The sequence below is a fragment of the Pseudopipra pipra genome, chromosome 1 (genome assembly GCF_036250125.1).
Source record: "Pseudopipra pipra isolate bDixPip1 chromosome 1, bDixPip1.hap1, whole genome shotgun sequence".
Classification (NCBI taxonomy): domain Eukaryota; kingdom Metazoa; phylum Chordata; class Aves; order Passeriformes; family Pipridae; genus Pseudopipra; species Pseudopipra pipra.
In genome coordinates, this window is record NC_087549.1 from 138,355,138 (window position 1) to 138,370,799 (window position 15,662).

At 39.2% G+C, this 15,662-nt stretch overlaps 1 protein-coding gene across 2 annotated transcripts in view; it reads left to right on the forward strand.

Annotated features, from left to right (window-relative positions):
• GPR158 (G protein-coupled receptor 158) overlaps positions 1–15,662 on the forward strand; it is a 184,063-nt gene that overhangs the window by 9,106 nt on the left and 159,295 nt on the right. For both annotated transcript variants that reach the window (XM_064635782.1, XM_064635793.1), the window contains exon 2: positions 5,792–5,897. In XM_064635782.1, the coding sequence (XP_064491852.1) occupies positions 5,792–5,897 (106 nt within the window). The remainder of the gene's footprint in view (positions 1–5,791; positions 5,898–15,662) is intronic.

Here is a 15,662-nt window from a genome sequence, read left to right on the forward strand (position 1 = left end):
GCAAGAATCTAAGCAGCTGCTTAGATTTGGGGGATGATGTCTGTGCTTCAGTGTGTGATAACCATGCCTTATACCTTAATTATGATTGCTTGCAGTGCTTACATGTATAAAAATAAGTGTACAAACTTAGAAGACAGGCTTTGCTTGTTTAGCTGAGCTGTGATGGCCTCTGTGCCAAAAAAGCTTTTGAAGATCTGGAGGACAAAGATATTATTTATCACCTTTTAGATGTTGGCAGGCTATTATTCTGTGCAGTTCTAGCTTAAGCTGACTGGGAGAAAGAGAACATGCTCCTTCTACTCTTTTTATGATGTAACAGTAGAGGCAGAAAAAATTATTCTGTAGATAGAGGTTTTACAACATGTTGTTACAATGAAATATTATAACTACTGAAACTATCAAGATAGCTAGTAGGTTGGGAAAATAAGCTTAAATCAATTTCTGGCACAGATTTCAAGGCAAACAGCATGCCAACAAACAGTGGTACTGGAAATAAAGACAGACATTAAAGCCTCTTAAATCAAACCTCTGACCTGACAAAAAATCCTTGATGACATAATTCTTCAATTATTATCTGTTATATACAATTCAACTAATTCTTTTTTAATTAACTGCATGTTAAACATGAACATGCAATCCTTAAATATATATATATTTTAAAAGGCTGAAAATCGTGGCAGGAAAAAAATATTTATTGTTATAAGGAGATTAGCAAAATATACTTACCTGCCAGATGGTCCACAATTACCAGTACTATTGTTGTTAACTTATGTCTGTGGCTTTGGTTCAGCCAGGCAGCATTGTCAGTGTGGATGAATGTGTTATGCTGACAAGCTGAGTCTACTCTTATACCCTTGATATTTGTCTTGATTGCTTCTATCAAGATAGCAACACTGCCATTATTCCCAATTAGTTTAATAATTGTAACACAGGGAGATGGTCCATATACGTTCTAGGAGGATGTATTCTTCCATACGTTCTGTTTTCCGAATACTGAGTCAAAAATAACTGAAAATGTGGGTGGCTAAACAAGCTGTGCCAGCTACTGTATTAATCACAGATGAATTTCAAAAATGTATCGTGTGCATATTGGTGTACTCTGTGTGTAATAACCGTGGGGTACAAGTCTGAGGTGGTGTTTTAAAATGGCAATTCATCCCAAATGAACACAGTAGAAGTCTTGTACCATCCTGATGCTTTCTGTAAATGCCACATGTATTGCTCAAAGAAAAACAATAAGGTGCACCATGGGGGAAAAAATTGAAAGCCTATGGTAGATTGTAACTGTTAGAAATTACTTTCATGATCCTGCTCCTGGTCTGTACTGTTTCTCCTTGCTGTAGATTTTCACCCCAGAAATTTGCAAAGCTTTGAGAAAGGGGAAAACCAGAACAACTTAACCATATTAGAAGTTCAGGTTGTGCATTTTGAAGAGTGTAGGTAGAAAAGTTTGCATTGAGTTGATGAAGATTGTATTTTGTGAAAGACAAAACATTCTCATAAGAAAAGTTTTAACACAAGAGAAGCAAAAGAAAAACACATTTAACTTGAAATGGAAGAATTTTTTATTATTTCTGGAAGAAGTTTTATGACAATATTTTGAAATTAGATGACTTTCAGGCCTGCATGACTTAACAAGGAGATCCTGACAAAACTGAAGCATAAAATGAAAGTGCGCAAGAGGTGGAAGCAGGGTCAGGTAACCTGAGAGGAATATGGAGACAGTCTGAATATGACTGTGACCATGAACATCTTGTATCAGCAGTAGTATGGCCAGCTGGACCAGGGAAGTTGTGGAGTGACCCTCCGTGAGGATATTTAAAAGTTCTGTAGATGTGGCACTCAGGGACATGGTTTAGTGGTGGCTTTGGCAGTATTAGGTTAATGGTTGGACTCAATGATCTTAAAGGTCCTTTCCAAGGTCTTTGCTGTTGAATGGAAAAGTGTACTTTGTGATGCAGGATGTTGAAAAGGCCAAGGTACTTGATGTCTTCAAGCACTGCTGGCCGATCAGCCTCGCCTCAATCTCTGAAAAGGTGATGGAGCAAATCTTTGTGAAAACTCCTTGTGAAACACATGAGGAAAAGGAATGTGATTGGGAGCAGTCAGCATGTGTTTATGAAGGGGAAATAGTATTTAACCAACCCAGTAGCCTTCTGTGCATAGATGACTTGTCTGTCCAGCTGGAGGTTAGTCCAGAATATATCCCAGGGGTTGATACTAGAGTCAGTTCTCTTTAACGTTTTCATTTGGTGGTCTGGACAATAGGGTAGGGTGTTGTCTCAGCAAGTTTGCAGATGATAAAAATTGGAAGGAGTGACTGAGAGACCAGTTGTTTGTGTTGCCATTCTGAGGGTCTGAAACAGGCTGGAGAAATGAGCAAACAAGAACCTAGAAGTTTGGCAAAGGGAAATGCCATCTGATGCACCTTTGGAGGAATAATCCCATGAACCAATACAGGCTGAGGCCTTAATGACTGGAAAACAGCTTGGCAGGAGAGGCCTGGGGGATCCTGGTGGACACCAATTTGACATGAACCACCAATGTGTACTTGTGGCAAAGAAGGCCAACAACCTCCTGATCTGTGGAAGAGTGTTGCCAATGAGTTGAGGGAAGTGATCCTTCCTCTTTACTCAGCCTGGTGAGGCTCCATCAAGAGTGCTGTGTCCACTTCTGGTCTCCTCAGTACAGGAGACATGGATGTACTGAAGCAAGCCTAGTGAAGGGCCACAAAGTTCAAGATTGGAGCATCTGACAGACAAGAAGAGCTGAGCGAGCTGGTACAGTTCAGCCTGGAGAAGAAAAGGCTCCAGGGTCACTTTATGTGTATGCAAATACCCAGTGAAAAAGTGTAAAGGAGAGACAGAAACAGACCTTTCTCAGGCTTATTCAGTGGGGATACAGAAAGCGCAAGGGGCACAAACTGAAATACAAGGAATTTATTTTAAACATCAGAAAACTTTTCTTGACACTGTGAAGCGTGGTCAGTCACTAGATCAGGTTTCCCAGAGCTGATGAAGTCTTCATTATTGAAGTTATAAAAAAACCCCAACTGAACTGAGTCTGCTTTGAGCAGGTGGTTGGACTGAATGATCACAAGAGGTTTCTTGCAATGACACTTGCTGTATGAATCTGATTTTTGCATCTATTTTGGACAAAGTAATTGAGTTAAGGAGCTTTCAAAGGATACAAGTTACCCAATCTATTCTGATGTGAGAAATCCAAAAGTACACTTCTTTCTTTTCAGTACATGGCTCTGTCTTAAGATGCTATCCTGATTTCTGATGCTTGTCCCACTAGAACATGCCATGAATTCTCCAAATTGGAGCATTTCTGGTACAAGGCCACACTCAAATGCTTGCTCAGTGTGCTTACTGACCCTAATTCCTCTGGCGTGTGTGTGGTCTTTCTTGCAAGTAATGTCTAGTTAAGTTTCCTTTTGAAAATATTTATATCCTTTTTTACTGACACTGTGTTCCTACAGGGCTTGCTGGTGGTACCACACAGAAAACTCTTAAAGTCTTTCTCCTCTCCTAGCAATGATTAGTTTGCTCTTCATTTGCAATCTGTACTTCTCTTTGCAGAAGTGTTTGTAGAAGCAAAGGGGAGTTTCCTCTTCTACCACTTAAAACCAAAATGTACACGAGGGAAAAACTTTCCATATAAAGGAAATAAGACCTTCTCTAAGGTGCTTGAGAGTTTCTCAGGTGAATGAGTTGCAGTTTGAATAAGGTTGAAGCAATATTGCTTTTCTTCTGTATACATGGACCTGGTGGGATCTGCATGTGTCTAGATGAGTAATTGGCTACCTCTACTGCTATGAGCATCTGAGTCAGGTATCTTCTTACCTGGTTAAGATTAAGTTTGTAATCTGCTGATATCAACACCTTAAAGAGATAATCTGTGCAGTATGGCAGTTTTGCCCCTTGAGGTTGTTGGTCACCTGGAACATGGAAAGACCAGTTCATTGGGGTAGAAGTAAGGTTTGAGCATTTCCTGGAGAAGCTGTTGTTCAAAACAAGTGTACAAAGGCACAAAGCTGTAAACTAAAAGTATATAAAAATATTCTAGAAGTGTAGTGTGTGCTGTTTTAAATTGAGCTTGCTCAAACCAGCACTTAAATATTTCAGGTAATTTCTAAGTGTGCCTGGCATTGGATTATTTAGATTCTAGGCAGGAGATTGAGGGGGATGAAGTGCTCCTGTACTATCTAACTTCCTATTGACTGTGTTACGTAATTTTCTAATGCATTCTTCTTCTGATCACTTAAATGATGTGCTTATGTTTCTCCAATGACTGTATAGCATGTCTGAAGAATGCCCAAATTTAGCTGTTGTGGATACTTAGCACTTGATTGTACTGGGGTCAACAATATTGTCCTGGTTTTGATCAAGCTCACTCTTATGCCCGTTCTAATTTTGTTAGTTAGCACCCTCTCAAATATATGGCTCTGTAGATATGTTGTTGTTATTAGTGTATTATTGTGAGATTTGATTAAAAGAGGCAACACTTCAAGGTGAGGGGGTGTTCTTGAGATAGAGGTTGGGCCATGTCCTTGTTAGTCCACAGCGTGAAAGAAGGGATGATGGTGTTTGTAGTTGTAGAAGTTCAGACTTGTGGAAATGAAAAATTCTGTCTAAAGTGGCTGAAATGGCTGACTTAAAAGGAATGGTACCATAGATTTAAGAAATCAGTAGAGAGCATTCATCCACTGTGAGTGAGCTTGTGTAATGATCTAGCAACTAGAAGTTGCATATTGACATTTTTGCTAAGTCCAGACTGCAGCAAAGCAGTCACAGATAATGTGCTCTCACAAAGTGATGCTATAAATGTTCTATGTCCAAAGTCATTCTGGAGGTTATTTTAGAGAGAATATCAAAGTCTTTGAAGGGTTTTCTTAAGATCTGAAACTTCAACCTTGCAGCTTTTCTCTTCTGGTGATTTTTGAGTTGTTTATAAAACAGTGTTGACCTTGAAATTGGTTTGTTAACTTTTCTTTCAAAATAATTTTTGAGGGAAACTTGATGAAAACTTGAGTCTTCTTGGCATAGGACTTACACAGTTCAGAGGACTGTCCTTACTTGGTCTTTGAGGACCTGCGTGTGTAGGAAATTTTGTTTTTTGGCTTCACAGACATCAGTGGACTACTGCTAACTCATGCTGCTTTCTGATGTTGTATCAGGTTTTATACCAGGACCAGCTGGCAGGAACTGGGGGAGAAGGTTTGAATGCCTGCTGGAGGAGGATGCTGAGTTGCAGAGGGGAGGCCTGAATGTCAGCAGACATTGGAGTGTCTCCGGGGAAAATACAGAAAAAGGCTTTTGCCAGTTGTTTTAGCAAATAGGGTTCCCTGGAGCACAGGGGAGGATGTAGTTGTCTCTGGATGGAGGGTGAGATGTGGTGCCTGGTACCTTTTATTCAGAGTTGGCTGGCGAGGTTGCTGCCTCAGAAAAAGTAGTGCATATCTTTCATTGTATTAATTTTGGATCTTTGCTGCATTGTAAAATGTGAAGGGCATTGCACTGTTTGAGTGTATAACTTGTTCTTAACTTCTACCTTATGCTTAATGCACTGGATTTGCTGACCTCTTGCCATAATACATCTAAGTAAAGTCTAAAATAAGAATGTGTTTCTGTGACCATGGCTTGGGGAGCACAAAACTGTTTTTAGACACTTTATCAAGTTCCATATTTAAAGGAAAGATGTAGTTCTGCTTTGCAGGCTGCAGCATCATAAAGAAGTTTAACCTATATCTGGACTTATGTTTGCCACTGTTTCTCTCTCTTTTCAGAGGTGTTGTCAAGGTTGACATCAATTTGCAGAAGGTGGACATTGACCAGTGTTCGAGCGAGGGGTGGTTCTCGGGGACACACAGGTGTCATCTCAACAATTCTGAGGTATGTATGTCTCTAAGGGACTTCATTTCAATAACAAATCTTTCCACTATGAGTAGAGTTCTGTAGTATAAATGTTATTTATTTTATAGGTGTTAAATGTGGTTTGTAGGCTGAAGAAATCTTTCTGTGCAAGGTGTTTTGGTGTGCGTGAGTTTCAGGAGTGCCTGCATTTTAGAATTATTTGTGTTAAATGAAACAGAAGCTAAGTTATTGTGAAGAAATAACAGTTATAGGGGGAAAGAATATTACCAATGAAATGATTTATGAGGTTCTGCTTTGCAAGTCAAACAATTACTTTGTGCTCAAAATGAAAATAGGCTTTTAATGTCAGTGTCACTTTTGCTTGGACAGCTTTGCAAAATATAGTAGAAGTTGCTCAAATGCTAATGGTAATTTAGTCAGAAAAACATGGTCTTTTGATAGAATGATACAGAATAACAGGCAGAATTGGATACTGAAATTCTTTCTTAGTAGAAATGCCAACATTTTGACAGAGCTGACTAAAATGTTTCTGTTCAGCTCCTTCCTGCTTCCCCTTTTTTCTGAAGGTCTGTGTCTGACTCCATCTGTTAGCGTATCATAGATCATTCAGCCTGGCCAGTCATGTGTTCAATGAAACTTTAAAACAAAGTACATTCAATGATTTTTCTTATTATGGCATATGAAGTTATTTTCAAAGGCACCCATTTGTGAGAGTAGGCACCTCTTGCACTTCTGTGCTTTGAGAAGGGACAGTAGGGAAAGTTGACCACTGTCTGCCAGAAGTCAGGAGATTTTTCCCTAATTTGCTGTAAAATGCCAATTTATCAAAGCCAAATCTGAATTTGGGAAAACAGTTGGTCTTGGTGAATTCAACTGGTAGCGTTTTTGACCAAGAACTCAGAATTTTTGTAAACATTATTTTTTTTGGTATTTTTCACTTTGATTTTCAACTCGATTATTTTCTTAAAATAAACTTGAAATGAGAAATAAGGAAGTCTTTGATAAAGACTAATTAAAGATTAAATATTTCTGCAAATGGAGAAATATGTTTTTCTTTGTGAAGTACTTTTTGTCTTCTGAATTTAAGGGAATACTTTTTAAATGTTTCATGTTTCTTCCTAGAAGGAAATGTTGCTTCCCATGTGATCTGGTAAACCTTGTTTTTTAACATATGATAATTATCTTGAATGTGATTATATACTTTGGCAAGTGCTCCTCCTTTTCTTGATGTCTTTTGAGCAAAATTTGTCAGCAGAGGGGTGGGATTGTAAGTTGCATCTCTTTCTGCAACCAAAAAGAAGAGGGGCAAAAACCCCAACTCTGTGAGAAGACTAAGAAAAAACAAGGCAAAAGGAAAATGGAAAAAATGATCAATGGTGGGGTCACCTGGAGCTGTTAATAACTTGGGTATGGAGATGAATGCCACTTCATGAAATGCTTTTCAACTTGTATGCAGTGAATAAACCTGCCAGCTGTTCTTCCTTCTCCATGACACTTACTAGACTGTTAAATCAACAAGGCTGTCATGGCTAAGGGAAGAACATATAGGTAATGGAAACCTCCCCCAAAATGGAACTTGCAGGCAGGGAGTGCCTTTTCTTACTGCAACTGAAGAGGATGAAAGTCCTTGCTTAATAAGAGTGGGCATGGGGAGTTGCTGGGAACAATCTATAGAAAAGCTTTCTCTCCTTTTACCCTATGGTCACTGCTTTAGGAGAGTTCAGTCTGTAAAGAAAAATGTACTTTCTTTATGAGCAGGTCTCTTGCAGTTTAGCCCCAGTTGGCAACTAAGTACAGTGCAGCCGTTCTCTCATTTCCCCTGCTGCCAAAGCCATGTGGAGGAGAATTGGGGAAAAAAGTGAAAACTCGTGGGTTGAGATAAGAACAGTTTAATAATTAAAACAAAGTAAATCATAATAGTGCTAATGATAATAAAATATACTGCTACTAAAATGATGGGCAAAAAAAGGAAAATAAAACCCAAGAACAAGTGATACTCTTTCCAGTTTATATACTGAGCATGATGTTCTGTGGTATGGAATATCACTTTGGCCAGTTTGGGACAGCTGTCCTGGCTATGCTTCCTTCTGGGTTCCTGTGCACGTCCTCTCTGGCAGAGCATGGGAAACCGAAAAGTCCTTGACTTAATGTAAGCATTGCTTAACACGCTGATGTTTTGACTGTTGCTATCAACGTTATTCTCGTAGTGAATCCAAAATACACAGCACTGTACCAGGTACTAAGAAGAAACTATCTCAGCTGAAACCAGGGATAGTTTCAGGAGCAGGTCTCCTGTGCTGCTTTTTGTGCTTTGTTTCATTGGAATCTACTATGTGGGATAAAGGTAACTTACGTAATTGTGCAACAATGTTTTCCACACAGTTTTCCTCATAAATGCTGATAAAATGATACTCTGTATGCTCTCTTTTATCTACTTAGAGGCAGGTACAGAAATCTGCTGATGCCCCCCTTTACAAAGTCTGTCTCCAGCTGAGTAAGGAAGAGAATGGAGATTTCTGGACTTCCAGTTCTGCTTAAGTTAGATGCTCCTTGCTCTCTTCAGTTTTGTTAAGTGACTTGAGTATTTAGTGCAGCATAAGCTTTGTACAGACTGCTTGGTAAAGCTTTGCCATAGTGAATTTCTGCTTTGGCTCTGAAAGTCTGTTTACTACATAGCCCATACCATGTGGCTGGGCTACCAATGCCATTAAATCTAAGGCATAAAGCTCAGTATTTCAGAAATACAACTCCCCTCTCCCCTGATGCTATGAAAACGTAGCTAGTGACTTAAGGAATGAACAAGAGGAAAAAAAAAACCCAACCGATGGATTACTTAAAATGCTTCTTTACTTTGTCTTCTATTTCAATTAATTTTATAGTGGCTAGAATCTGTTAGGCACACTGCAGACAAATTCCCCTATTTTCTGTGCTGTTCTGAAGTGTTTATTTTCTAAATAAAAATCAGTTGAAAGGAGGGAGATGGAGGTGCATTGCAGTGAATGTAAGCATTTGGTAAGCCAGTGGTCTGTATGTGCTAGACAGAAAAAAAGGGAAGGAATGGATGGGATCCAACTTCTACCAGGAAATAAAGAGGCTGTTGTTGAAAGTACTGTGCTGCCTTCACATGGTATGGCACAGAATCATTAGGACATGATGCTAACTGTGACACTGGGATTTGTCTTTGGAAAGTCATAAAGAGTAACCTGATTGTGATAAAATAGTTGTAGTGCTAGTCCTTTCTTGAAAGAAAAATAGCGTCTGGTTGAGGAACTAATGAATATTATGACTCAAATATGCAAAATGCTTAGACATATTATTCCTCCTTAAAATTCCATCTGTCCTTAGGTTTAGGTGTTCTTCCTTAGGATTGGTGGCTCTTAAATATCTTGCTTTAGGTATGGTGCCCTAAAATTGAACACCAAACAAAAGCAACCTCAGGGAACTTTGGATTTCCCATTTGTAATTTGACTACTTAAATTCCTGATACATAGTCAAATTTTTTCCAGATTTGTTCTTTTTTGTGGGCAGTACACCCTGATTTCATAGCAGTCTAGATGAACTGGAAGAACAAGAGTGCACTCCTTTAACCTCAGGATAACTGGAAACTGCTGAGTCTAATTAGGCAAGAAGTTAAGTAAGACAATACAGGGAAGCCAAACTGCAGCACTGGTTAAAATCTGTTTTGGTTGTGACTTTTTTTCCTCTTCTTTTTTTTTTTTTTTTTTTTTTTTGATAATTGTATCAGCCCAAAAGAGGCTGATGGCCAGGTGTTATTTTTTTGACCTGGAAGAATAAAGGTCAGCTCATAGTGAAGCATGGAGAGCTACAATTCTTCTTCCTACCCTCCAGCTTGATGCTCAAATAGAGAACAGCTTCCCCAAAAGCTATATGGGCAAGAAATTTGGATTGTGTAGGACTGCTAGAGATGAGGCATGTAATATCTGCAGAGTTAAAAATAATTGAATTGGGTAGACCGCAAAATAACACAGACAATTCTGAAATTAACAAATGTAGAAAAAGTGTAGTGGCCCAATAACAAATCCAGAGTAATTTCATTGCACAGGCAATGCAGTACAATGTACTGTCAACTCTGGTTATGGGAGGAAGAAAACATGCGTTTTTACCCTGTTTGAAATTCTTGAAGACTGTTCTTTTATTATATTGGATTTCTTCCCCATACGTGCTGTCAGCAACTGTTGGCACTTTTAGTAACAACTTTAGAGTTCTTGTAGAGACACCAACAATAGAATCAAGGCTGAGGAGCATCTGAAGAAATCAGCTGGTGTAGCCCATTGAGCTCGGCTGACTGCTTCCAACCAGCAGCAGTCTGTGAAAAGTGGCAGTGGACTCCACACTGTTCCCCTGTCCTTAATGAGCCTGCCAACAGCTTGCAATGTGAGGCAGGCTCAGCTGACATCCCTTTGGGTTTTAACAGTATTTCACAAATGACAGCATGCAAAAATATCCAGAGGAAGTGAGAGAGGCAGAGTATACAGGCATTGCTGTCTGTATACAGTGTCTGCATATGTTTGTAGAAAGATGCATAGGCCTATTGTGTGTATTTATTCTGCACAAACACAAAGCCAATTGAGAAAGGAAAACAAATGTGCATTACAGCCAAAATCTTTTTTCCATTGTTTAGCAAAACATTTGGGACTGTCATATTTTATCATACTGTACCCAGTACTACAGACAAGCAGCTGAAAAAGGGGGAGGCGGGGGTTGATTAAAAATAGAATTGTAATAGGGACTGAGTTGGAAGAGAAGAGGAAAAGAACACAAAGGCTTTCCAGGTTTTTCAAGCAAATGCCTTTCAATGCCCTTGTCAAAGTGGGAATATTAATGTGCATAGTCTGTGGGAGAGGAAGCATGGCAGGAGATTAGCATCTGAAGTCCTAACTCAGTGGGTCATATCCAGTATCACTGGTTTTGCTTATTACCTGCATGTATTTTCTGTCTTGTCTGTTAGGAAAAGTGCAGTCAGAATGAGAAAATCTGAAAGAAAAGTGAATGGTCTTATGGAATATAGTTAGCTTCTAATTTGGAAACAATCATTCCTGGAGCTACAGATTGCATCCAAGATAGGACAAGAGAAGTACCCAAACCAGAGTAGAGAGTTGTATGTCAGGATATATTTCCTCTTAGAAGAAAACATCTTTAGTGATAGAATCCAAATACTAAATGCTGTATCAAATCCTGGGCTGAAGGGGAAATCTAAGGCAGAAAGGGCAGTGGCTCCTTTTAGTATGCAGGGAAAGAAAACAAAGCCAGCACTTTGGGATTCAGAAGCAGAAAGGTGTATCTGTTCTCTCCAACTGATCGCTGCTCACACAATCTGGGGTGTTTGAAGAGCATGCAGTAGACACAAAGAACATTTTGGATGCTATTTTAAAAATAACTTTGCATCATCTGCATTCATGGGAAAAGTCCCTTTGTGACTGTAAACCAGATCTAATCTGGCACTCCCCCAGACACTGTTACATAAAATAAGGTGGAGGTTTGTCAGAGTTCTCAGTGATAAACAAGGTGCTATGAAAACCAACTTTCAGTTTAAGGAAGAGCTATGTTGCTTAGCTACAGCATTTTTGCTTTTAAGAGAAAAATTTTACATGAGACTGTATTTTGCAGGAGCTAATCTTGGTTATCAGTGTTTTCTTCAAAGGAGAAGACCTTTGCAACAATTCCTTTCATCCTAGTTAGCAGTATTAACTTTGAGCATTTAAATTCATCTGGGTCAGTTCTATTTGCTGCTGTTTTTCTTCCCCCAGAGTTAAAACATGAAAAGTGGTAGATGGTTGGCTGAATGATGTTGTCTGTTAGAAATTAAAATAGCAGGGAGGTATTTGGTTTGTCTTGCATATGACAGGTGATGGTAGCATTGCATCAGTTCCCATTTCTTTCAGAGCTATACCTACAGTTTTGGATCTTTCTTTGCTTAATAGAGCATCCTGTTAGACAACGCTGATTAGCTGAACAGGTGCTTCTTTCCATTGTTTTTGGGAAGGGGGGAGGTGAGGCCCAGAATTTTAGTTAGCTGGTGGAATGTGAACAAAATATACGTGGTGGTAGCAAAGGGAAAGTCTCTGAGAGGGGGGTGGGCCCAGGGAAGAGCTCTTCCCTGGAGAGAGGCTGAGAAACTCTATCTGTGACTGGGGCAAGAAACAGAAGATGGAGGTGTAGTGGGAGCCATGGAAAACCTTGCAGCAAGGAGCCTGGGGACAGTAGCCAGGCTGTACCATTCTCTTGGCAGACTGGCTGTGAATTACCTTTCCCGGATGTGAAGTGACAGAAGCTGTATCAAATCCAGGCATAAAGAGAGCAGAGTTTCATTCAGGACTCTCATTTGTAATTACTGTACAATATCTGCAGAATGTGTCTAATAGCATTAAGCACAGTTAGATATATGCAAATAGATAAATATCTATTTTGATTTCAACAGATCTGGTCTGTTCTGTGAGAGATTTTGATATGCTTATTTTGGAAGATATGTAAGTACTCCCATATCCTGTGAGGTAAAATAAAGACTATTACCACCACCTTAGAGCTGGGGCGCAGAGGCAAAGTGATTATCTCTGAGCTGATAGATGCCCTGACTGGAGTTGAAGAGTGATCTCCAGGTGTGCAAATTACCTCCTCCGGAGTTTGGTTTCTGCAGAAAGGTATGACAAGCGTGTGAGCTGAGAGTCCTGATGTGCTCCAGCCGGGGCCCAGGCTGCATTGTCTTTAGAATGGGATTTTGGGGTGCATTCCAGTGTGCACCCACCCACCCCATACTTCCATACTTCAGGAAGAGTTAAGCATCCTCATATATTTTTGAGGTCTGATCAGCTTAGTAATTTTCTTAGTGGTCTTGACTTGTGATAGAATTGTGGGCAATAATGAAGTCACCTGACCTCCTCTTAGGTAAACACACTGTTGCTACATTTGCTGTCATTGCTAAGGACACAGCTTCCTATGAACTGTGCAGACTCTGTCCCTGACTTGCACATTTAGCTATCAGTTTACTCAGGCAATAAGCTGCGGAGGATTTTTTGGTTATTAAATTAAGACAGTTCTGCTCATGCACACGTTCTACAGTTTTCTTGAAAATAACCCCCCGGGGACTTGAGAAACAGTTAACTAATGGAAAAAGTTCATTGTCTATCTTACTTATAAAAAAGCTTTTATGAAATGTAGCAACTGTTTTTCCTGCTTTTTTTTGTACTTCATGATACCTGCACAAGAGGCAAGTTTAATTTAACCTGAAGAAGAAAGTTCATTCCTCTTTTTCTATAACAAATTAAAATTAGATTGAAAACATATTAAAGGTCCCAAGATGAAAAACTGGAGAAAATAGCTGCTGAATCTTCATATTCAAAGCAATGTACTGAGTCATAGTAATAGCCTTAATGGAAAAAAAACTAATTTAGTTTTATTTTTGAAGCACAGTTTTATAGCATTAGACATTAAAATACAGTAATTTTTATTGGTGACTTCTGGTAGGAGGTGAATGTTTTTTGCAAATGAAAAATAACTGCTTTTGGGTTACCTAAGCTTTTGTTTGAATCCCAGTAATCAATATGATTTATCCTTATGGCTTGTGTTTGCCAGTACAGTGAACTGATGGCTATGAGATCATCTGTTCACTGAGGAGGGACTTGTCTCCTGGAAATTTCTTAGTCTTTACTAAGCTGCTTTATATCTTCTTTTGTTTCTTCATGACTTTCTTGCCCTTTGCTCTTTTAGGTAATTAATATATTAAGCATTAGTACTAACGTGGGAATGCAGAACATTTGATTTTTGATCTTTAGATTTTTGAGTATTACTTTTTTTCTGTGTTTTGGCTAGTTTATAAGCCATTACTGAGCTTCGTCATGTTACTGCATTTTTTTATCATTCATCTCCTTTAAGGGTTTTACTCTTCTTTCTGTCAGTGAAAAAGTAATGAAAGAAAAAACACTTCTTCCCATCATCTTATACATATAAACTTCTTAAGATGAATAAAATATTTTACTGTCTTTGATTCCCCCTTAACTTACAAGGGATGGTGAGGGAAATTAGATATTGCCATAGAGACCAATCAGACAATTTTATATTTGTTATACTGCACTGTTTTCTTCTTGCAGCAGGATCAGAATTCCTCTGCAGTTAAATTTGGTCCCTAGATTTACCACAACTACTGTTCTCAAGGCAATCAGTTTTCATTTACTTGCATGAAATAGATAGTAGGATTTGCTTATTGAGCTCCACTCTTTTTGTCAGAATGTAACAGTTAGGGTTTTTTCACCACTAATTCCATCTAACCATTCTGATAATTTTTTCCTCTTTCAAATGTGGTTTGCTAGGGGGAAAAAAGTGTTCACGGAGTGAAATAACTATGCATTCTAATTTAAGCAAAGTGAGTCCCATATCTTTCATCTAACTCAGCCATGGTCTTACTGTTGCATTTTAAAATACAGCTAACTATGTTGGCTTCACCTGAGAAACAAACTGAGCTATCTCTGTAGCTGATAAATTGAATTACTTGTACTCCTCAAATGTTTTTTGTGTCTATGTTTTTATATAAATATATATTTGCAGCTAATCTGTGTATGTGTGCACGTGTATGAACATCATATATAAATGCATGTGCATGAGCATCTGTATAGATGTATCTGTGGAGCTGTGATGGACTTGGTCCTTTGCATAGAGGCATTCTGCTAGAGCTGCTTTGTGAAGAGATGTTACAGAGGCTGGGGAGATAGTGGCCTTTGTTTTGCACCAGTACAGGCTGCATGGCTGGAAAGCAGCTCTGCAGAAAAGGCTTAGGGGGGTCCTGGTGGACACTAAGTTGACCATGAGCCAGCAGTGTGTTTTTGGGGCCAACAGCCTCCTGGGATGTGTTAGGCAGAGCATTGCCAACTGGTCAAGGCCTGCTCTGGAGGGCTGTGCCCACTTCTGGGCTCCTCAGTTCAAGAGTCATGGATGCTCTGGAGGGACTTCAGCGAAGGACCACCAGAATCATTAAGTGTTTGGAGCACCAGTTGAATGAGGAGAGGCTGAGTGAGCTGAGACTGTACCACCTGGAGAAGACAATGTTTGGGAGATTTTATCTATGTATGTGAATACCTGATGAAAAGGTGTAAAGGCAACAGAGACAGACTCTTCTACAGACTCTTCTAAGGGGTAGTCAGTGACAGGACAAGAGGCAGTGCTTCGAACTGAACCAGTAAAAGAAACCTTTTTTTTTTTTTTTTTTTTTTTTTGTTAAATTGTGAGGGTGGTCAGACACTAGAAGAGGTTGTCCAGAGATGTGATGAAGTCTCCACTGTTGGAGATATTCAGAACCTGAATGTACATGGCCCTGGGAAACCTATTTTAGCTGAGCCTGCTCTGAGCAGGGGTTGGGACTGGATGACTTTCAGAGGTGCCTTCCAGGCTCAGCTGCTGTGTGATTTTGTGATCAGCTGCTCTTTCATCTTTTGCATGATTCATTTTTGCTGTCTGATTTATGACCAGAGAGTATGGTATCCCTTTTGACCTTTGTGTTTCCACTCTGCTTTATTTACACTTATGTCAAGACTCTCTTCCACTGCCAACTGCTTTTGCTTATCACTTGTTTCTTTTAAACTTCTTATAAGTGTGTGAAGATGTGCATGTAAGTTTTTTTTTTTTGAGAAATCATTTACTTGGCACTTTTTCTATAACGCTTTTTTCTTCTACTACAATAGAAGAAATGGAGTAAGTATATCCAGGTATTTATTTTTTTCAGGTAGTAGCTGTAAAATCTCTACTTATTTACTTTCAGTACTTTGAAAGCTGATT